Source organism: Erpetoichthys calabaricus, chromosome 5 (genome assembly GCF_900747795.2).
Source record: "Erpetoichthys calabaricus chromosome 5, fErpCal1.3, whole genome shotgun sequence".
NCBI lineage: Eukaryota > Metazoa > Chordata > Cladistia > Polypteriformes > Polypteridae > Erpetoichthys > Erpetoichthys calabaricus.
In genome coordinates this window covers 122,288,398-122,313,902 of record NC_041398.2, presented here as the reverse complement: position 1 = coordinate 122,313,902, position 25,505 = coordinate 122,288,398, and the positions used below count along the sequence as shown (strand labels likewise).

General features: G+C 35.1%; 1 protein-coding gene across 1 annotated transcript; it reads right to left on the bottom strand.

Moving 5' to 3' along the window:
- Positions 1–1,897: 1,897 nt before the first annotated feature.
- On the bottom strand, positions 1,898–11,941 carry LOC114651915 (uncharacterized). Its single transcript, XM_028801999.2, has 6 exons — positions 11,787–11,941; positions 7,968–8,169; positions 6,725–7,725; positions 6,122–6,191; positions 2,861–3,026; positions 1,898–2,621 (listed from the first exon to the last, which is right to left on the bottom strand). Exons 2-6 carry the CDS (start codon positions 8,164–8,166, stop codon positions 2,501–2,503), a joined length of 1,557 nt encoding a protein of 518 aa, XP_028657832.1. The 5' UTR covers positions 8,167–8,169; positions 11,787–11,941; the 3' UTR covers positions 1,898–2,500.
- Positions 11,942–25,505: the final 13,564 nt, after the last annotated feature.

Here is a 25,505-nt window from a genome sequence, read left to right as displayed (position 1 = left end):
ATAAAATTCTGTTTTTTATTTCTTCCTTTTTCTAATTTAGCAGTTCACTGTTTCCATCACAGTCAAATGAATAAAAGTAAAAATATTTTAAAAATCAGATATACAGTATTTTTCTTTTAGGCACACTGGTTTCAGTGACTTATGTAAGCACCTCCGACAGGCTGTCAAATGCAAGGTGTATTGGCTAGATAAGGTACTTGGACCTTTTTAACACTGTGCTTCATAATTATTTAAAATATATTGGCTGTGGTGTACTATACCTGCATTTTTTTTCTTTGCAAATTAACCTTCCTGGAGTAGCATCCAAATAAACTGCACATTTCAGCATGCATTGTGACTGCTGTTTTTATGAGCATAGTGTCCTTTATATATTGAGTTTTAAACAATGGAAAGGTGTTGCCTTGCTAGTCTTGCAAAAAGTCAAAGATAAGAAAAGCCGATAAGAAAGGAAGACACAATACGTGATTATCAAACGGTACCAATGTTTCTTGTCTACAGAGACAAAGAGGAGGTGTCAAAGGAGTATAATTTATAAAATGAAGCATTAAGGTAAAGATTAGTGATTCACTCATGAAGTAAAGAGAGTTAGAGTGGGATGCTTAAATAGCTCTACTCATTCTGCAATGTTTACAATACATAAAACACAAAAAATATACAGTGTCTTGCAAAATTATTCATCTCAATGTTTGTCCTGTTTTGTTGTATAACAGCGTAGAATTAAAATGTATTTCTTGGGGATTTAGCACCATTTGATTTACACAACATGGCTACCCCTTTGAGGATGCAAAATATTTTTTATTTTTGTACAAACAATAAGTTAGACTAAAACAGAAATCATGAGTGTGCATAGTTAATCACCCCCCAAAGTCAATACTTTGTAGAGCCACCTTTCAGCTGCATGTCTTTAGGGGAATGTAGTATAGCACATCTAGGCCCTGGGATTTTCACCCATCCCTCAAGTCAAAACTCTTTCAGGTTAGATGGGTTGTGTTGGTGTACAGCAATCATGAAGTCATATGCTTTCCTTAAGAACTGCCCTGTATTTAGTGCCATCCATCTTTCTTTAAATCCAGAACAGTTTTCCTATCCCTGCTGATAAACAGCATCCCCACAGAATGATTCTGCCACCACCATGCTTCACTGTTGTAATAGTATTCATGGTATGATGAGGAGTGTTAGATTTGAGCCCCACATGACATTTCCCATGAAGGACAAAAAGTTAAATTTTAGTCTCATCTGACCAGAGAACCTTCTTCCATATTTTTGTTGGAGACTGCTACATGCTATTGGGAAATTCCAAACATGCACTGTAAAAAATTTGACTGTAAATTTACAATAAATTACTGGCTACTAGTTGCATTACTTTTACAGTATTTTACTGTATCATATTACAGTACATTACAATAAAATTACCATACCACACTGTGACTTCACAGTAAACTGGGCAACAAAATTACTGAGATGTAGCAGTATGTTGCTGTTGAATTACAGTAATTAACCATTTTCAGTTTACATTAATCTACTTTATTTTTACATGGCAACTGTAAAAGTAATTCAACTCAGTAGCCAGTAATTTACTGTAAATTTACAGTTGCAATAACAATATTAAATACTGCAAAGGACATTAAAACAACCTTGATCACCCATCCTATTTACCAAATTTCCCCAAATTTACATCAAGTTGAGTTCTGAAGGTCTCTAAAGTCCCCTTGTCCACCTCACTACTTGTTCACTTGTTCCTTGCATTTGTGGTTTTCTTTATGATGTTTGTACAAAATTTGTTTCCATCAGTGTCCCTGTACTCAGGATTAGACTTTTATCAGTCACTTTGCAACACATATAATCTTTAAATTATTGAAAATTAATAAAGTTAAACAAAAATAAAAACAAAAACACATTATGTGTTTTGCATATTTATTCAGCAGTGTTTCTTCAAAAGTTAAATGCACAGAATACCTCAAGTATACACTTCTAAATTCAATAAAAGTCTTAACAGGCAGTTCAACTTTTTTTTTTTTAAATTGCACAAACAAAATGTCCTAAACCTCACATACAGTAAGTATATGTACAATAAACAAAAACATTTTTTACTGTATATCTAATATCATCTGTAGTAAACAACTTGCCACATACTGTACCACAGTGCCCGCAGTTATTATGGGCTGTCTAGTAGTTATCTAGTAGTCAATACTGTATTATTTGTAAATATATGCTACTTTCTCCAGATATGCAGACATCTGAAAGGGTCAAGTGCAGAAAATCAATCAATAATTCTGAAACCATGTCTCCTTTTAAATGGTATATTTTAAGAAATTAAATTAAAGACATTGAACTTCAGTGTTTAGCATTTTAACAATAATGTTAAAAAACAAAAATGTAATTACAAAGCAGTCTAACATTTTTAAAGACAGTAAGATAGAAATTAAACTGAGACAAAACAGGGGATTAAAACATTTTAAATCAATTTTAAATTATTAGGAGTCCTTTTAGAAAATAATGTCTACATTGACATCCATTCAAAATCAATTAGTTTCCTCAGAAGTGTGCAGACTTGTTGGTTGATGTGTCCGTGTTTCTTTTTTGATTTTGAGCCCGACTCTGGGTTAATACCCAAAAAACACCTGTAAACAAAACATAGAAGCTATCAGTTTTATTTGAGCTTTTTCACACTGTTTTTCAAAAGACATTAAATGCTGTTCCTTTTTACAGAATACTGATGCCTAACACTCCTCCTAAGTAGGAAAGCCAAACATGATTTATCTGCCATTTTAACAATGTTGTGGTGATTTACTAGTCTCACTATTATCCTTGCTTCTTTAAAAGGACAAGTGTTATCTACAATGTTAGTGTGTTAGTTTACCTTTGGATAAACTCCAATGTGGATGAGGCATCGTCAGGATACTGCAAGTTAAGGTTGTAATAACTTGCGAAGATTGTAGCAATACCATTGACAAAGTCATGATGTGGTCCCATGACCACTTGTCCTTCAATTGACAACATCCAGGCTTTAGGCTTCATCATGTCATCTGAAATAAAGATAATCATCATGTACTTATGCAAAGAAGTGGAATTCTTAATGAACAACAGTGTGAAAGGAATGGGTTGCTGACACAGGGTCTTAGTGTATTACTCATAAAAGCAGAAAGGAATCATAGGTCTGCATGCTGTTTTTCTGGTCTTTGCAAAGTAAAGAGCAGCTGCACAGACCTTCAAAACGGTGGCCAGACAATTCCCCACATCAGTCAATTCCCCACATTCCCAACTCCCCACAATTACAATTCCCCACATCACAATTCCCCACATTGCAATTCCCCACATTGCAATTCCCCACTTCCACAACTCCCCACATTGGGATAATATGGAGTGCACTGAATTAATAATATAATGAAGGAATTCTAAAATGCAAATAGTAGTAATTAATCTCCAAAAGTTTTATTTCATGACAATTTATTGAAATGCATTACTGATTACAAAATACAAGTAACTGATATACACAAATGAACAAATGAGTTTAATACAAAATATGCTTGGTACAAAATAATGAATTAGATAAGGTCCTATTCCATTTGCTAATAATTCCACTGTACAGGTTTATCTAATAAAAGAAAATCATTAAACTAAATGTACAGTACAAAAACTATTAATAATTGACAAGAATGACTAAAGTACACAGAAACTACTAAACACAAAGGTTACTTTGGAAACTGCATGTTGGCCAATTTTCTCAAATACTTAATCTTATCCTGTTGATTGGCATACCCTTGGACAGCCTCAATTACTTTGCTATTTAGGGTCTCATACTTCTTCCTTTTTGGCTGTGGTCTGCCATCATCTGCATCAGCCAATGTCTTGCTGTGGATGGCCATGTCCTTCTTCAGACCTTCCAGAAGATCCCACACACCTGGATGACTGCAGTGAAACAGGGCTCTCAGTGAATTGTGGTATCCTTCACAGCAGTTTGTTGTTCTTGGTAGGCCAGTAGCAGCAGCTTCAAAGTGATTCCAGATTCTAATGGGAAACACTGCATCTCTGCCTCTTACTCCAGTAATGTAGGTTGATTCAAAGTAGGCAAGAAGGTCATTGTAGTTGTCTTCATCAGGGAACTCTGCTATCAAGTCATTGAACAGGCCTCTGACATCCTCCACTGGCACAAATGCCAAAGCTGCAAGTGACCTCATCTTGAATCTCATTGGCAGCCGCTCTTGATCATCATAAACTGTTTTCAATCCAAGGGCCCCAATTTTTCTTAGAAGACTTTGGTTAAGGTGAAAGAAGCAGCCTTTGATCTGTGCCTCTGGAAAGGCAGTTTGGGCAGCAGTAATGCAAGCCTTTTCAAAGTCCAGAAGAATTGTCTGTGGGGACAGGTTGGGCAGCAGTTGCTTCAAGATTTCAAACATCCTATTGTAGGTGGGCTGATCTTTCTTTTTAAGGAGGAAGTAGATGCATGGTGGATAGGAGTTGCCAATTTTTGCATGCCAAGTGTAGAGCTGATAAAACATGGCAGGCACTTTGTCAAAAGTTCCATCTCCAAAGATTGTGTCTTTCTGCAGCTGATCCATAAGTTCTCTGTCACCAATTGCAAGAATTCTTTCAGGATCTTCTTCTCCTGAATCATGAAGAATTATTTCCCTGTATTGCTCTGGGATCTCAAACTGTGCAGTGACTGGATTGGGGATGTGATTTCCTCCTGCTTTCTTGACTCTGTTCAGAGTTCTCTCAATGGAAGACTTTTTTGGCATGTGGGCTTTTACCTCCTGAGATAATTTCATCTCTTGAAGAACTGTTCCCATCACATTTCTTGGATTGGCCCCAACAGAATTCATTGTTTCTTTCATCATCTGCATTGCCACATTGGCTTTGATTTTCTGTGGGAAAGAATCATGTGAGTGTTCAGTTGGTTCAGCAGTAACCTCATGGTTTTCATCATCAATGGTCCTTATTTTTGAATGGCAGTTGAATTTTCTGTAGTGCCTGCACCTCCAGTGTACAGTGCCATTGATTTTTCTGTGGAAGATGTACTCATGTCCCTGAAAACCCAAGACCTTTCCTCCCCTCTCACTCAAGTAAAACTCCATTTTTGCGTAGGGTAGGCTTTAAAATTAAAAATAAAATACTGTAAATATGTACTGTAATTTTATTAATTAAACAGCTAGTAGCAATTGCAATTTTATTAATATTAAAAGATAAATGCAGATGCTGCCGATTGCCTACACAAATTCAATGGGCAAATCACTTAGTGATTTGCCCATTGAATTTGTGTAGGCAATCAACAACTGCGCAAATACATGAAGATCTTAAGATCTCCAGATCTAAATCAAAATTAAACTGATAGCGGTCTTACCTCGTCAACAGTCAACTCAGACTGTGGCAAAATAGCAGAAACACAGGGGGTATACCAATGCGTGGTACCTATCGTAGCCCCGAATGTAGATGGCGACACCACTTTCGGACTCCCGACTAGGGTAAGTTCGCTACAGACTATCAAACGTGCAAACTTGGTGCGCGCGACGCGGAGCACGTAGATACGTTGTAAGGCGCGAGAAGAATTTTATTTGATTTATTTCGTGTTTTTATTTTTACACCATAAGTAGAGTCTATTATTTTTGAGAACTTTAATTTTGGTAATTTAAAAAAGATAAAAATCAAAAATGTTACGTTTTAGCATGTTTTAAGAAAGATTCAAAAAATAATAGAATTCAACTTACCTGTTTCAAATTTTTAAAAGGCAAATTGTATATAAAAATGCATGCTTGGATAATGTATTTTTACATATTTATTAACAAGTAGCGTTTTTAAATAAAATAATGCTCGATGTGGGGAAACGGAGGGCACGCTTTTGTATCATTATATGGACTGTCTTATATAGTACATTAGTCTATGGTTATAATAAATATTATCCCAATGTGGGGAGTTGTGGACGTGGGGAATTGTGAATTTGGGGAATTGCAATGTGGGGAATTGTGATGTGGGGAATTGTAATTGTGGGGAGTTGGGAATGTGGGGAATTGACTAAGGTGGGGAGTTGTCATGGAACCCTTCAAAACATATATGAGAAGGTAATACAGGTTTAGATATTACTAAAGTTGCTGACACTATAAGCTACATGTGTTGTTAACATTACCTTGTATAATCAAGCGGGGAGTGCTTGGTAGCATCATTGTCCTCTGAACATCAGCGCCTGTGGCACATGTCTGTAAAATACAGTAATACATAACTTTAACATATGCTGGATATATGTACAGTGTATACTGTATATCCCTTAGTGAAGAGTAAAAATGATGGCAGAAGAAAATCCTTTGACCCCAGTGATTCACAATTCTAGATTTAGCAATGTGTATTTTACTAAAATTCAGTAGTCAGAGAACTATGTGTCTACATGGGAGATTAAGAGTGTATGAATACAAGTATGAAAGTTAATATACTATATTGTCTACCCGAGTTCCAGCATTGGCACCTGCCTTTTTTTACTCTTGGTCAGGTTGAGTTGAGCCATCATATTCATCTCATTGTTTCTGTCAAACTAGTTCTTCATATAGAATACTGAACATTTACTGCTATATAAAAATCAAGCACATCCAGCACTCCTCAAGATACCATATTCATTTTCTAAAATTTCAAGGCATTGATTTTAGAAAAATATAAAAACTAAAATTTTCAATGCCAGTTGGGTTCCTGGTCTATTGTAAGCAAAACTCACTTTTCTATCTCTAAAACAATTACTTACATCTGCTTGAAGTAGGATTGCATCCTTGGGCTCTTTAAAGTATGCCATCAGGAGGAGAAGGACACATGCAGCCTTAACTGAAACCTCTGGTTCAAACTTAGACAGGACATCCTTAATTCCTGAATGATGGCTTAGTTCCTGGCAGAACTTTATAATTGTACTGCCTTTATTGTCCAGTGCCTCTTGCAGCTTGCTGAGGATAGAGATGTCTGTTAGAAGCTTAAAGTGGGAGAAAAGACATCTTTGAGAGAAAAGGAAAGGCCATTCCTTCTGAACTTGTGCAATGTGTGGTGCAGGCACTCCATTAAGGTATCGGCGCTGGAGGATATAGGTCTTCTCCATAAGAGGTTCAGCTTTTTCTGCTCCACTCATCCCTAACTCTGAGAAGATTTTAAGTAGCTGCATTTTCATGTCATCTAATGATGCCTCCGTTTCTCCAGCTGGCAGTTCTACAGGACACCACGTCACACATCCATACTGATCTACAGGGCCTCTTGCCTCCCCTGCTGCATTAGTGTGGGACCTTCTCTCTCTGCGTTGCCTTGCAAGAGTATTTTTTCTGTTTTTATATTCCACTCTTGTTTTAATTTGCTGAAGAAGAGAGTGGCAGCCCTCTCCAACCATGTCTCCTTTTTTTCCAACATCCGCAAAACTTTTTGGGTATTCCCTTACAATTCGTCGGACTACGCTGTGACACATTGCTCTAGTTGGGTTAAGATCGTGTTCAAGCATCTGATCCACCACTGCTTTCACCATATCTTTTCTGTCCCCTGGTGATGGTCTTGTTTGATTTGCCACTGCTTTTTGAATTGCTGCTGGCATCCTATTCCAATTGACTTGGAACTCTGCATACCATGGCCTGCCAGGATGTGGGAATGAAGAAACAGAGGAGTTTGAAGTGCTTGGGTAGTTAGAAGATTGGATGAGTGGAGTGCTCACAGGTCTTGATGAGAGGGATGAAGAGGCAGTAGCATCCAGTTCACTTTGAACTGTTACAAGTCCTAGAAATGATAGCAAAAAAGATCAGTGGAAGGAAGACAAAAAAGCAGCACACTAAATTAATTATGATAAATTACATTCTTTCTGTTCAATATATTATATGGAAAGAAACAGAATGAAGAACACTAGTAAGAAAAAGACATGATTGTGTTTTTCAGGTCAATGAGTTCACCCTTCAATAATCTTTGAACTTCAGTGTTATTTGTTCAGCTTACCAATGGCAGTTATCAAAATATATATTTACCTTCATTTTTAATGCTGTTTAACAGTTTGCGACACTGGATTGGCCTAATGTATTTCTCCAGATCCTTCTCTTGTACAAAAGCAAGGTCTTCCCTGCTTTCCACACCAAGCTCTTCTAACCGTTCAAGAAGAGATGTTAAGGATTCATTTGAGAGGCTTGGCAAGATAGATAGCACCACTTCCCTTATGTCTTGACTCATTTTCTAAAAGAGAGTTTGGAGCAGACAGTCAAATATTAACCAATTAATTCATAAAACCCCTTGATTATTTGTTTATTATCAGTAATGCGTTATTTGCTACAATTTTATGTCTGTATGGTTTTATGCTTTATTAAGGCACTAGTGAGTAGTCCGAAAAGTGAAAGCATTCACAAACTACAGACTATCCCTATCTCAGTTTGATTTCAGTTGCATTAGAAAATTTAACTCTTCATTTATAAGTAAATGTGCTGGAATCTTCAAAGGCAATTTCTGAATCATATAGTTACCTTCTACAATACTTTCACCACAATACAAAGATGTTATTTAAAAGACAAAGTCCTATATACATATATGTGTTCTTTACAGAACCTCACAGACTCTTCCTACTCCATTATTTATCTATCCTTTCTACTTACACAATTTCTAAAAAGGAATGATGAAGAGCAATTAGCAGTAGGTCACACACATTATAAGCTGGAAGTGGGTAGTAGTCAAGCAAATCATCTTGCTTTATACAAACATAATCCTTTTGGACTACTCCTAATTTACAATAGACACCTATGTCTCTCAACTTCACAAAGGTATGCTTCTCTGTAACAAAGTATGCAGAATCATGGACAGTAAGTACAAGAATAATCTTCCCAACATAAAGTTCTTCATCACTACTTCCAAGAAAAACAAACATTCCTTTCTTGTATGCTGTGCCTTTCACAGTCACTTCATTGCATGCCACTGTAGACTGTGACTCAAAATTATAACTGGCAACAGATTCTCTGATTTTGTCATTATAATCATTCACAAAAAACTGTGTACCCTTGTGTACCTGTACAACTGGAGGGAACAGGCTGCCTGCACTCAAGTAAGCCTGAAGAAGTTGGTGTCTTTCTGCCAGTGTTTTGCATAGATTTTTAAAGTTGTGTAGCTTTCTGGTACACGTTTTGAAAAATGTGTGCTTACTTTCAAACCTTAATGTCCAAAGGCGAATAAGTGGACCAAAATGGAGTATAAGTTCAGGATAATGGCACATATAATGATGCTTAGGTCTTAAAGGTTGATTAGGGAAAAGCTTTTTCCTACTGTGTATATATTCTTCAGTTATGACTTTGAGATATGCTACTTGGCCTGCTGCGATAGCTGGTGCACAGACAAGCTCCACTATCTCTCTTAGTTGTAAAAGGAGTTGCCATACCTCATTTTCACAGGGATCTTGAATTCTGTCACCTATCAAGAGAGGTAACAATCCAAGAAAACACCAATTTTGAACTGCATGTCCATTTAGTCGTTCACTACCAGGGGAAACATCTGCAGGTTTGTCATTGCCATTATTTCCTTGATATTTGAATTGGTTCTTACATCTGTTTAATTGCAAGTAAGTAAAGTGCTTCTCATGTATTAAATGACCAACAAACAAAGCAAGGTCATACGACACAATACCTTCAAACAAGTCATGGGCTAGACACGGTGGGAGCCCAGGCTGGCAAACATGGAAATAAGAAAGTTGGTTAAAAGGAGAGTCACACTTGATACCTGATACAGCAGGGTCTAAACCCTGAACATGACATTTATATGACTGTATTGTCCTCACAGCACCTCACAAGTATGGTTCTTTAATAAATTCTGCTTTATCTATTTCACAGTAGCGGCAAAAACGATCAGCCCGACTGAAGTTTTCCAGAAAACCTCCAATACAATGGGACCCCAAGTTGTCTCCTGTAACAACCTCAAAGGCATCTTGATATAAAATCAAACCAATAGAAGAAGGTTCTGTTTTAAACAGTGGATTACTTTGAATTCCCTCTCCATCTCCAACATCCTTATAGACATTTTCAGTGGATGCTTGAGAATGTGCAAAGGCATACTGTTCTCTTACAGACTCGCTTTTGAACAATGCAAGTAAAGTCTCTTGTATTGGTATATACTGGGCAAAGCATTCTTTGCCATTTTCATCAGTGCCCAGAAACAAGGGTACAGGCTCAACATAGTTGAAATTCTTTTTAAAAAGAGTCTTTCTCTTTTGATCTGTACTTAGAAGTTCCTTGTTATACATCTTAAGGAGATCCCCCCTGTTCATTTCATCAATTATGTCACTTATAGTGGCCTCTGGAATTCCAAGTGCCTTCAATTTCTCAATCAGAATCTAAGTAAATGTGAAAGTCCAATGTCATGGGCATTTTGAAAGTCTTCAATGATTGTTTGTATGGTACTTGCTGGTAACAATACCTTAGCTTGTAATTTCAGATAAAGAAGTGTAATGTTTTGTAAAAACAAAGTTTCATCCACAGCCAGTGGCCTTTCTGGTTCACAATCATCCTCATCAAAAATATTTGAATCTGTCTGACTAGGAACAACAAAGGGATCCATGGGAACACATGTATCTAGAATTGAATCATCTAGGTCCTCTGAGCCTCTATGTTTCCTTGAAATATGCGAGGCTAAACTTGACTTAACTGTAAAAATGCTCTCACAATCTCTGAATGGGCATTTGATTTTCAGTCCTTGTTTTATGTGTGATTTTAAATGCTTTATGAGAGAGGTCAAAGCATCACACTTAACTTCACATGACTGAACCACACAGTTTAAAGGTGTAATGAACTGCCTGTACTGCCGCAGAGTAGGAACTGCTTCCTTATGGTCTCTATATATGTGTGTTTTCAGAACACTGGCTTTGCGGTACATCCGAGAACATGTAGGCACACCACACTGATAATGATAATTGGGAGTGTTACTGTGCAGCTTTGTGTGTTGAATAAACTGAGTAACATTACTACAGACATACTGGCACTTACTAAATTTACAATGGAACATTGTGAATTGAATGGCAAATTTATTTAATGGCTAATAGAGTCAAAAATACTTTGCTAAGACTGCCTCTTCTAATACAGACCAGCTGACAATAACTTAAATGTGGAAAATGCAATATGGTTAGGATCCCAGAGGGAAATGTTAACACACACACAAAAAAAAAACTACAATATGTATCTATAAAAAAAAGTTAAACTAGTAAGAAGCCATTAAAATACCATTTGAAGTAAAATTTCTATCAACCCTGCTTAAATCAATACATTTGCTTCCATGTATTACTTTTGCCTGTGGAGTTTACCATAAATTAATTTATATATATATTTATGCTGTTCCTGAGCTAACATCTTTCATCACAGTTTAAAACAAAAGGACATAAACTTTATCAAAATGCACAAATTAAAACTTTAAAAATACATGAACTAAAACTATATGAAAAAGCTCACATTGGAACAATATGAAAACGCAGACCTGAAGCTATAAGATAAGATACGAGTTAAAAAAAATGCACAAATTGAAATGGTTTGAAAATGCTATAACTTAAATTTTATGAAAGAAATCACTAATTACAGCTGTAAACATTAATATATATTGAAAGGCATGATTTAAAGTAGATTGAGAAATGCACAAACTGAAATTAAACGAAACTGCACGTACTCAAACAATGTGAGAAGGTACAAACTGAAAGCGCGCAGTATGTAAGTTTCTAATACACTCCGTGGTAAAGTCTTAAAATGACTGCATAACTTTCTCTCTAACAATACAAAACAGAAATTGTTATAATGATAATGGGGAAAGGCAATGAATGTTAAGTTAATTACCGTTTGTATAAGTAACACGTGCCGAAGTACACTACAACGCCATTTTATTCTATTTTCTTCCACTCTCTGAGCATGTAATATCCCACAATGCAACGGGGTCTTCTCCAAATACAATTTTACAGTAATTTGCTGTCTTTTGACAGAAGACAGCGTATCTTATTGTGATTACAAAAAAATTTCTGAATACAGTATTTTATTGTGAAAACTTACAGTTAACACCTGTGAAATCCTGGCAATTTTTTACAGTGTGTTTCCTTATTTTTTTCTTTAAACAATGTCTTTTTTTTTCTGGCCACTCTTCCATAAAGCGAGTATACGGCTTAAATTGGGCCTGTGGATAGATACAGCCATTTTTGCTGTGGGCCTTTGCTGCTCCTTCAACGTTATCCTTGGTGTCTTTGTTGTATCTTTGATTAATGCCTTCCTCACCCAGTCTGTGAGTTTTGGTGTGGTGGCCTTGTCAGATTTGTAGTGGCGCCATATTCTTTCCATTTTGTTATAATGAATTTAGTGGTGTTCTGTGGAATATTCAAAGTTTGGGATATTTTTTATCACCCAACCCTAATCTATACTAGTTGGCCTAGATGACCTAGTTGGAATGCAGCTTAGTCCTTGCTTGCTTAGTGGGTTTGCAGAGTCAGGGGCCTTTCAGAACTGGTCTAGTTATACAGGCATCATGTGACAGATGATGTGACAATATCATTTCATACAGGTGGACTCTAATCAACTAATTATGTGACTTCTGAAGTTAATTGGTTGGATCAGATCTTATTTAGGGGTTTCATTGCAAAGAGAATGAGTACATATGCATTCACAACTTTTCAGTTTTTACTTGTTTTTTGAGAGCACCGCACATGGGTGGGTGCAGCTGCTCACAATCACCTTGACATATGGGCACACGCAGCGTCTCGCTTTGCCTGGTCATCTTGAGGTCTGCATGTATGAGATTTACAACCTACTCATTCTTCAGAGGTTTTTGAAGCTGTGTGTACAGCATTTGGTTTTGACTGGTAAGACCCCTGTTCTGTGACTCTGATGTATGAAGCAGGGATTCTAGTCTCTCTGCTTTTAGTATATCCTGTACAGCCGGCATCCTTCAGGCAGCACGGAGCTTGTCATTTAATCCTAAATGATGACCGAAACATTATATAACATGCAAAGTTTGTGTTGTCTTTCACAAAGGCAATGTAAAAGCATATTGCTGTAGGTTTGAAGAGGCCTCAGTCGCATTTCTTGACACACTTTTGTTGAACAATTTGTTGACTAAAAGTACTTAATGATAGTTTGTCAGAGAGAAGATGTGCAACATTTTGTCTTCAATATCTTTTCCACTACTACCTCTAATGGTTAGAGTGTGCATCCCAAATCTGAGCTTGCATTCTTAACCAACTTGTTGATTTAATGGGCCTCTCTTGAAGTGATTTTATGGGCCCAGCTCACCACAGCATAGAAAACCCAACATAGAGGTCTAGAACATGTGACAGATATCACTACCCACATTAAAGGAACACAATCTCCTGGGGGAAAAGAATCTGCGCTGCCTTGTCTTGTATCGGTCTTCTACTAGTTTTGTGCAGAAAGATTCAAACCATACATTTCAGGAGGAATTAGTGTTGATTCAAATAATAACAATAATGATATGATTTCTAGTGTTTCTTTAAAAAGATATAACGTTTTTTCCTTATTTTTTCATTATTTCCTTATATTTCTTTTCTACATAATCTTCTTTATAATAGTGGCAATTATTTTAATTTGAGACTATCAACAGTACTTTAATTATAAGCACACTTCTCATTCTCACTTCACCTAAAATACTTTCTTTACTTGTAATTTTGGCATGGCAACGGCAACATTTTATGCTTGACAAATTCTATCACAGGCAAGACCATGAAAAGTGCAAGACAAATTAAACATTCATCTTTTTATATACTCACCATTTTTTTGCAATTGCATTGCCTTTTGTTAATATACATGAATGTAATTACATTTACAATTTGCTCACAGCAGGTATGAGAAAGGTTTAATTATGCTGGTCTTGAAAAAAATCCTTTTGATGAAATTAAATGATTTATTGCTTGTATAATACATTTGTATATGTGCATGCATTTAATACTTCATAAACAACTGACTTTTTAAAGGAATGGTTTTATTTCATTTTATTTTGTGTTCTGTTGTTATTTAGTCCCCATGGACTGCATCGTTATTGCTCTGGTTACATATTACACACGGATAATTTTCATCTCTGTAATTAAACTATGAATCCCTCTGGATTAAGTAAATTATTTTTCAGTGGTATTAACTGAAGTTCAGTGATATAAGAATACCACCAACTACAACCCAATACTTAGACTTTAATCTACTTTAAGTACAGTGTGGTTTCAACTATTAAATGAATACCGTGATACTTGACATAAATCCCAGCTTTTAAGTTTTGCTTCTTTATTAAGGTTTCACTATAATTAACATTATTCTACAGGGAAATGTGAAAGTTTTGTTAATTTACATTCTCCACTGAAAAATACTTTATTTCAGAGGATTTATATAAACTTATCAATAATGCATACCTTCCTATAGTTGTACTAAAACAATGTTAATGCCTGTGAACTTAAGTTTGTTTTACACATTTGTTTCCATCATAATTTGTTAATCTGTGTTTCAGTGAAATTATCTTTCCATGTGTAAAATGTGGTTCTTCTTTTCATTGTCATGAGGGAATGCAGCACATCCTGGCAACACTGAGTGGATGACAAGTACACTCATGCACAAGTCTACTTGTGCCGGGCCAATTTAGAATTGATAATTAAAAAGACATTCACATCTTTGAGATTTGGGAGGGAAACTGGAGAATCTAGAGAAAAACAAACAAAATATGAGGAGAATGTGACAAACGACACACAGCCAATGCCTGTGCTAAGGATTTAAACTCAGCACACTGAAACCTTGAGCTAACAAACAGCATCTGAATGAAATTATGTTTTTTTGTTTTCATCATTCTTTATTAGTTGTGTAGTGTCTAAATCATTAAAGTCTCATTCTTTGCTATCAAGAACCAATGTATCAAGAAGCAGTTTGTTTAACATATTCAGGTAGATTTCATTAGATTTCTAAAGATTAAACTGCCATGCAAAATCATTTCCATAAGATATGGTTACCTTTTTTTATCTACAAAATATTTCTTCTTAACTGTCTGAATCCACTTTCCTGATCAGATTCTACTACTAAAATGCACACAAATTCAAACACATGAATTCAAACACATTCACTTCAGGCGTTTTAATAGCAACAACAGGGCCGTCTTTGAACATTCAGCGGAAATTAGAGTTACAATTCAAAATTGATGAGCGCACAAAGAGAAATCAATTGAAACCTAATTTGATACACCACAGCAGTAGACTGGCACTCTGTCCAGGGTTGGTACTTGTCTCATTGTTGATGCTTCCTGGATAGGATTCAGCACTCCATGACCCCCTGAACTGGATTAAACAGGTCTGAAAATGAGTGGATGGATACAAGAAATAAAAACCAATACAAAGATAGATACAGAAAATAAACTTGCACCAATAATCATTTTAATTATCTTTAATTAAATTAGGTTGACTAATTTGTTCCAACCTATTCTTTTTGATCATGGAGCATGATATTCAATCAGATATACTAATTCTTGAAACTTTTCATCATTCTGCTTCTTGAGAAATTCCATTTATTCTATATTTTAATTTTTGGGGAAATCAATAAAATTGATTTAAGCAGATAAAAATCCCTCCAAGCAGCTATAAACACATACAAATGAAAATAGCACCAAACTATCTGATTAGGTATTGTCTCTTTTGTGGTTAATTGCCTTCTATTAAAAAAAATCTTTATAAGAATGTGAATTAAAATATACCAAAAAAAAAATAGAAAATATAGGGACTTGTGTGAAGTAAAAGTCATGGCAACAGTAAGTGTATTTCTAAATTTCAAAGTGCAGTAAAAGTCAACATTATTATTGATTTATGGAAAAGCAGACAGAAGCTTAAAGCAAGCCCTCTGATTAAAATACCAGTTTAATGCTGACACTAAATAAAGAAATTCTTTAGAGCCATTGTGGTTTTTCGGGACTGCTGTTGATAAACCCTGTGCTAGACTGTTCTGCTGAAGAATGCATATGTTTTACATTGTCACCCACTTCATAAATAAATTCTATATATTTCTACAGTTCAATTTATTCCTATTAAGGACTTTTCCACATAAGAGCCCTATGTGCTATACAAAAAATATAAATCACAATCATATCATAAGCATATAATGGCAACTATATTAAGAGAGAGGACACCTAAAAACAGGTCTGTCATCAGTAAAATTGCATCCACTGATGAAGGGAAGAGAAGAGAATGAAAAAAAAAGTTCTTAATGTCAGGAGAAATTCATTACTATAATTAATTAAAATGCAACACAAGAGAGAAATATGAACAAACCGTACAACATTAACAAGAGTTTACTATGCTAAAAAATCAATCTTCAGCTGTGGTTTAAATGCTAAGACCAATGGTATTTCTCTAAAACTGTTGGTTAGGCCTTTCTGGACTTTGGGTTTCCTGCAGTTAAAGGTTCTGCCTCCTCTACTAGATTTACTCATCCTTGAAATTTTAAATAAACCTTCAACATGAAATTACAATCTACACTCTGGACTACAGGCATTAATAAATCTTTAAAGGTATCTTTAAATGTTAGAAGGAGAGAAGGAAAATTTGATTAAAAATTACTTGAAAGCCATTGAAGAACTGGAGTTTTATGGCCACGTTACTTAGTTCAAAACATGTCAGCAAGGATCATAAATACAGGGTGGCCAACAAAAAAGTAGCCTGCATCAAACCGACACAACTCCCATTGCAAAGAGTGTACATGAACATGCTGAAACGGGAACAGAGATGTTTTGACACACAAGGAGATCACTTTCAGCATCTTCTGTGAATGTGAGTGCCAAATCTGATCATTTTTCTCTTCACCACATAATGCAGTTGTCTCGGTGGAGGCGGGCCACTTTTCATGGGCTACCCTGTATAACTAAATGTAGTGCTGTGTAAATGGATCCATCCCACTCTTGCCCATCACGCAAATGACTTTACACATAATCCTCAACCTTCCCCTTGTGGATGGTGAGCAGACATAGAAGTTCCATATAGCAATTTTGGACTGAGCCCAGTCAGAACTTCAGATCCATAAGAAACTATGAGGATTCTGTCCTGACTATGGAACATTCAATCAGCCTTTCCATGTATGCAGATATTTGACGGATATTTGATACTTGATGTTATGTCCATTCAGGTTGGGTGTTGTAGTCTGCTAATGGTGCATCGTTCTTCTGTCCTGTTCCTGATATTCATAGACAGGATATCAAGCTGCAGCCAAAGAAGAAAATGCATCCAGTTTGGAAACCTAAGATTGCATTGCCACTGCTTACACATGTTGTTGTCCTCTTGACCTCATCAGACAGTGCTGTCCTTCATGCACTGACACAGTTCATAGACCAGTGTGATGCAGTTGGGATTTTATGAATAGGGTCCTATCTGTGTTTATCTTTTTGTGAGATTGAGCATTAATTTATTATGTTGTTAAAAACCATAGCAAGAGTATTTTTGAAAGTAACTGGGAGAAAGAATGTTGTCAGAAAACAAAAAAGAGGGAAAAACGGTTAGTAAGTCCCAATCAAAAGTCAAAAATCCAAGTCAAAACCTATTTGAAAGTTGGTTTTAGAAGCACAGAAACAATTGAAAAAACAGTGCTTAGAAACCTCAAACTTGGAAATGAAGTTCCTAAAAGGGTGACATTTTAACCCAAGTTGTTACCAGCACCTCATGACCTCTTAGAACATGCTCCCTGAAAACATGGAGGTGTCCTAATGACAGGTTGGCAAAGATAGCTGCCATGTAAGTAACAAAATGTCATTGAAAATAGCCCAAATAAATTAACAACGTCTCAAATAAGATTCTCATCATAAAACTGATGTCAGATTCACAATCAGGGGCTAATCAAACACCTAAGACAAGTCCTTAAACTTGTGAAAAGATGATGAGAAAGACAAGAAAAATAAATAAGGTCCCTATTCATAACATGAGATGAGAATCTCCACTTCAAAATCTGAGATCATGGTTCTTTTCTTTTTTTTTAATTTTATTGATTTTATTGTAATCATTTCATACAAATAGATCAATTTTTACAAAAATAGGATTGAAAACAAATCAACCCCCACCCCTAGTTCATTTCTGGAAAAAAGTACTTTGGAGTCTTGTCCTCAAGTGAGAAGAGAGGTGATTGTGATATGGAATCATGAAACAGATGTTAAAGCAATGTTGTGTTTCAGTCTGGGTCTCTTACCGGGCTCAAGCATGTTTTTTGTTTATTTAATCCTTATGTTGTTTTTCAAACGTTATTTTTCATTATATGCTATTCGTTTTGTTAGTAATTGTTGTATTTTTTAACTTTGTGTTATATAGATATTTTAGCTAGTAGTTTTTACATGTGATCTGTCCTGTCTCCTTTATGCAGAGCCTAAGGAGGCAAGGCCACCTAATTATGCAGCTGGGGTATTGGTCCAATCTTGTATTTATTGAGAAGCAGCACTTCTTACAGCACCTTCATCATTTTTTAAAGATTTGTTTGTCTTTTATGGTCCTTTTTTGGAGTCTGTTAGTAAATTTTTATATATTAAGGAACTTAATTTCTCATTTGTCCTAGGAACAGAGGTTCCTTAAAGGGCATTTTTTAATTAAAGAAATGCCCTAGCCTCATTTTTAGGTGTCTGTAGCCTTTTAGGGCTAAGGGGTGCTTAGGGTAAGGCCTTTCAGTAGGCCCAGACCTGCAACTGAGGGTAGGTCTGACTTTTATTCATTTTGAGGGCTACACCACATTTTGCAGTTTTGTTGTAGCAGAATTCACAACGAGCAAGACTTAAGTATATTCATCGATCCATCTACATCCCCATTCTCACATATGATCATGAGTCTATATGTCTATTGACGAAAAAGCATGAAATGGCAGATACAAACAGATAAAGTGAAGTTCTTGTTTAGTCTTGCAGGACTCACTGTCCATAATTAAGTGAGGAGCTTGACAATATTTCAAGAACTGTCATCGGAATTGTTTATTATTTAGCTCAAAAGTTAAGATTCATGAACCATGATTTCATCATGCATCAGACAGCCATCCCCACAAATACCTAGCAAAGGGGAGTGCTGCCAACAATAACATGGTAATACCCAAAAAATACAGAAAATAATGGCATCCATCAAGAAAAGACTGTGTAAAATGGTGGCGCAGTAACTTCACAAAGGTATGGCAAAAAATGAGTATCTAAATAACTGATAACAGTGAACTAATAAGAATTAGGACATTCCACAATGAGCATTAATGAATACAGTAAAAATGACTATAAATACAGTAGAAATAATTATACATGAAAGACTACATGTTCTAATGAGGTCCTGTCATTTCAGATTGATGTGGTAGAACAAGTTCTTAAAGATCCTGCAACTTAACGAGCTAACTTTAATTTGCAATATTTGTAAGCTGGAGATACCAGGTTTTAGAATATGCAGAAATATGTCTACAGATTAAGTCTGTAACAAAGATGACACACTTTAGCTTGATTCAGCCAGGCTACATTTCATTTTTGTTAGGGTTAAGAGTATTTAATATTATCATGCTGCTATTAGGGTTGCCATCACGTGAAGAAGCTTGAATTTTTATTCTAAAGTTTAACACAAATAATTGCTAATCACAAGTAATGATTATTCATCCAATGTTTTACAGAGTAATGCACTGATATACTGGTAATTCAAGAAGAATTATTTTGATTGAATGATAAATAAAACAGAATGTCATTAGCACATGAATGAAACATTATTATTGTGTTTCTGAATTACATCTCTTAATGGCAACCTATATAGAGAAAAGACAATCAGTCATCATACTAAACTATGTGTTCTAACTGCTGACAGGAATGAGACAAGACTGTTTTCAGATTTATGCATATGGTGAAAATGACTTGATAAATTAAAGCCAAGTAAAATCTCAAGCCTATGTACACTATGCTATGATCAGTAGTATTAAAAGCAAAACCTATGTCTTATGGTATAATAATGATGGCATACCCTGCACAGGAGGAGATAAGAATATAATTTACCACATGAGTTAAAACAAGTTTCCATTCTGTCAACATGGTGAAAAGCAGACTGAAATTTCTCATAGAGACTGCATTTTCGTCAGATGAGATTCAAGTTATATGGTTTCAATTTTCTGTAGAGCTTTAGATAGAAAAAAAACGTATTCAGTTCTTTAAAAAATTTGGATCTGATTATGATTTCTTCAATAGAGGTCTAACAATGGCTGCTTTGAAGGAATCGGAGCAATGTTTTTTAATAGTGGTTTATTTAGTTATGTATAATTTTGATTATGAAGCTGCTACAAGTTAGTCTGAAATGGGTTTCATATTGGAAATCAGACATAAGATGTATGAAATAAATTCTGCTAACCTCTGGGGCTGTAGAAAACAGTTTTTCTTTAGCTCAGTTGATTACAATCTTGTATGTCCATTCCAGGTTGGGGCGAAGATCATGCAGACAAACATTGAGTCCTTACATGGTGGCTGTTACAGACAGAATGTAGTAAAGTTGAATGGGATCAAACAATATTCTGTATCACAAAATACTAGAAAATGACCTGTCTCAGAATTTAGCAGCTAACAAATTTCCCTGTGAAAGTGTCCCTACTCTTGCCCAACTGACAATGTTGAAACTGACTATACCTTTGGCTACATTTGGCTTCGTTTTTCTATTTTTGTTTTGCCTACGTTAGGATACAGCTTGTAGGTTTTGCTACTTTGTGCTCACTTCATTATGGAAGATGAACTGCTAGCTTAGTTTATTGTTTAAATAAACTGGGCACAACATGTAGAAAAGTAGGCAAACAAAAATACAAGGCAGAGAGCTCCACACAAACACAGGCAGCAGTTGTAATAGTTGTACAATTATTTTTATGAATTATAAATCAAATGTAGTCTTCCATTAAAAATGAACAGCATTTACTTTTACAGTGTATTGCCATACAAATGATTTCAAAGTGATTTACAACATCTCAAAGAGGTATTCAAAGAAAAATAATATACAAAATATTAATAATGCATACTGCACTTATATAAGGCAGATGCTTAAATATGAAATTGTCTGGTTTTTTTTTAAAGTCCCTAAATGATGGGCTGATGATGAATTCAGTTGACCAGGGTGGACAGAAAACATAAAAAAAAAAAAACTCACGTTAAGCCAGAGAATAAAACAAATGCAGTTGGGGTTCCAGGCTAAAATACCACCATGCCTCTACTGGTCATTCTACTGTACATAACATAAATGTTCTTAAGTCGTTATTTATTGTTTTTTCCTTAAGGTGTCCTCTTATAGGATTCAGTGCAGAGGGTCTTGTGGCAGGTTGGTGTATCCACTCTCATTGAAACATTCAAACATTATTGGTGGCTGCACAGGACTTTGATCAGGTGGCGGTGGCACAGAAGACCCTGAAAAGAAAACAGAGAAAAATAAACATTAAAATGATTGCAGTTTCATTGAAGATTATAATCATTTTATGCATATCTGGATAAGTAACCCCACAGGAAGAAACAAAAACAAATGAAATAATGTAGCTTGGATAACAACATAAATAATCATAAAAACACAGTACCTGGGCTTGGTGAATTATCAAACCCTAAAATATAAATCTAAAGAACCAATTTGAAAAATAAATCGATCAGATTTACATAGTTACCTTTGCTGTTCAATATTAGAACTCATGATAAATTGAAGAACATGAATGTCAACCCTAGAGCATTGCATCTTTGGATTAAGGATTCATCAAGTCCAAAAATACAAATAATAATATAAAATTTTGAGAAAAAAATAACAAAGACTTATATGAATGTAAATCAAAGCAGCTAAACATATTTATAATCGTAACAGCACACCATCTATAATAAAAATGTGTTGACAAAATGAGTAGATGTAGTTTTTCTTTTCTTTGAAGTGCAGTAAAGTACACCATTATGGCTTTCATTTGTGAAGGATAATTTTAGTGTCATCAGGTTAGTTAAATACATAGACATTTATTTAAACAAATTTACAGTGCCACACTGACTGTTTACTTCCATTCTCATTTGGAAACATGATGTAACAAGTAAATTTCATGTTAATTTGGATTTTAATATTATAAAGATGGTGTATAAAGAGTATGACATGAAAATAACAAGGTAATTTGCATTTGCTCATGCTTAATTTGTGCATGTTTGGAAAAGATCCTTTAACTTCCATTTTTACTGAACTACCAGATGCCATGTTTCTCAGTGATGTTATTTTTGGCAGGGTGCCCCAGCACCGTACCTGCACCAATTTTTGAAGCATATCTCTAATTATACTTTACCATATTTTTAGCCATTGTCCTTGGGAGCTGTTCCATGTACACATATTTGGCTTTTATTTTTAATAATAATAATACATTTTATTTATACAAGGCGCCTTTCAGAGAACTCAAGGACAAGGAATTTAGTTTAAACACACGTAATCTGCAAAAAATCTCTACAAATATAGAATCCAACGTTTGTCTGTCTATCCTCTTTTCACGAGAGAACTACTTAACAGATTTAGATCAGGTTTTTTTCTATAATTTGGTTGAACATTCCAGTTGATTTTGTGACCTCTCTCATCGCACTAAGTATCATAGTTTGCTTGCGGTACTGATTTATTTGTGCAAATCTGAGAGAGATGCAGCGAGCCGAGGGGAGGGGTGCGGGGCCCTCCTTACTCATGCGCCAGCCTCGGGGCGTATCTTACATCCGCTTAGAAATTGAACAAGAGAACTAATTAACAGATTTAGATTGTATTTTTTTTTCTAGAATTTGCTTGAACATTCCAGTTGATTTTGCATCTTCTATCATTGCGCGAAGAATCATACTTTGCCTGCGGGAACGATATATTCACATTAATGCGAGACACAGGCTGCAGGACGAGGGGAGGGGGAGGCATGACATCAGGAGTGGGGAGTCAGGTAGGGCCCTCTACACTGTCCTGTTTCACTACTATATGGGTGGAGCTGTGTGGGATGGCAAATATAGGATAAACCAATTTGGTAAATATGAACATAATTAATAGAAAATGACTTTAACAATATTTGTGACTCTTAAAATTAAGAAACTATAAAAGTTTGCAGGACCATTAGGTAAATAAATAAATACATAAATTAATATGCGGTGACATATATGTATTCAATTACCCTTAAATTAAAATCTACAAAATGTACTTAAATCATGTCTGAATTGTTTCATTTGTAATTTTAAACTGTTCAGCAGAGAGGTAACTCAAGGAGAAATGTGTATTTGTCCCATTATGGATGGCACTTAATATACAGCATATATGTGTGCATATAATATTATATGTACATATAATATTTATGTATATATATATATATATATATATATATATATATATATATATATATATATATATATATATATATATACATACAGTATATATTTATATGTACTATATATATATATATATATATATATATATATATATATATATATATATATATATATATATATGCAGTATATAAACTTTTTTATATAAAAAAGCTTAGACAAGCTTCAACCAAAATTAAACAAATCAGCTCTTTTATGTCCTTTAGTTTCAGGCTGCTGTAATTGTACAATATTCAGCTTAAGCAAGGTTTGGGAATTGACTTTGACAGAATATAATGATTAAATATGTCTTTTCTTATCAGAGATACTTCAGCGCAATTGATTTCACCAGCATCATTTGATAGGAGGTTTTAAACTAATAAGACTGTCAAAAATGATGCGTGCTGTCTTAATGCTTATAGTACCAGTTCATTTACATTCACAGAAGCAGCCTACATAGCTATCATAATTTATAACTGTTATGTCAGTCAAAATTGAGGGCTATGTGACTTGATGCAGCATGAGGCATTTGAACAACAAAAGTAAATCCATGTTCCTCAAGAAAGTACAAAATATTCTTCAGTATAAGTAACTAAAATGTATACAAATTTTCTGGTAAATTGGTTTTGTACTACAGGTGAAGATGACTGAAAAAAGTTTGACATAATGCTGTCAATTTGCAAAAATTAACAAGCATACATGACCAGAAACCAAGGTGACTGACATACCCTTATAGACTCCAGTCTATCCACATATGTATCTATGGTCTTATTTATTCAGTTTAGTTCAACTTATTATAATTATACTTTTTATACATTTAATGTTAGTTCGACTTGAACAGAAATATAAACTATGATAATACCCAGTTTTGAAAAAATAATATAATCCAGCAGATGCAAATCACTAAAACAACTATGGCAATAAGGAATACTCATAAGTTCATGGAGCCAAATTAGAAAGCAATTTAAGATGGAAAATCTTCTATCTGTGGCACCCCTGCAAGAAAACCACCTCTTTCAACCCTCACAAACATATCCAGTTTTTAAGATTTGGGATTAAATTGCTCAGAGATCTTTATATAGGCAAAATCTTTGCATCCTTTGAACAATTACATTCCAAATGTAACCTTCCAGCTACACATTTCTTTCACTATCTTCAAATTAGAAACTTTGTCAAACAGAACCTGCCCGATTTTCCTCATCTCGTACCCTCCACCATGCTAGAAAAAATACTGCTCAATTTCGAGGACTTAGACACCATTTCTGCAATATATAAAATTTTATTGGAGTCCCTTCCTTTTAAAGATCCAAGAGGACAATGGGAAAAAGATCTCTTAATTAATATATCAGAAAAGGAGTGGAAGGTAGCAATGCAGAGAATTCACTCGAGCTCCATATGTGCAAAGCATAGAATTATTCAACTCAACATTATATATCGAGCACATCTGTCTTGCTGAAAACTATCCAAAATGTTTCCAGGGATCACCTGCGAATGCTGCAACCAAGCTCCTGCCTCACTGGGTCACATGTTTTGGGCATGCACCAAATTAACTTCATTTTGGACCAAGACTTTTAAATGCCTTTCAGACAGCCTTGGTGTCACAATCCCTCCTAACCCACTAACAGTTGTGTTTGGTGTTCTTTCAGATGGATTTGAAATGGATAAGGACAAGCAAACTGTGATTGCATTCACTACACTTTTGGCATGCAGACTGATTTTGTTAAATTGGAAGAATCCTAACTCTCCTCTAATAAATCAGTGGGAAACTGATGTTTTATATTATTTGAAATTGGAAAAAATCAAATTCTCAGTTAGGGGATCTGTACAGAATTTTTTCAAAACCTGACAGGATTTAATCAATAATATTTTAGAATAAGAAGAATTTTCTTTTCCTTCTCCATCTATCTTTTTTTGCCCTATTAAACTCAATAATTTAGGCATGTTTACAAGCCTTAAGTATTACTCCTTTGGCCATGCTCTCCTTCTCAGAGGTGGGGTTTGATTTGCTTTCAATCCTATTTTTTGTAAAAATTGATCTATATGTATGGAATGATTACAATAAAATTAATAAAAAAGAAGGAATACTCATAAGTAGTGATATATATGCAATGTTACCAAAGTAAATATAGGTACAATCATGTAACATTGCAATAAACACAAAATAGAGCAACCAGGCAATACAGGTTGCTGAGCTTCAAAATGGCAGGAAACAAACAGTAAATCAGAAGAGCAAACTGATT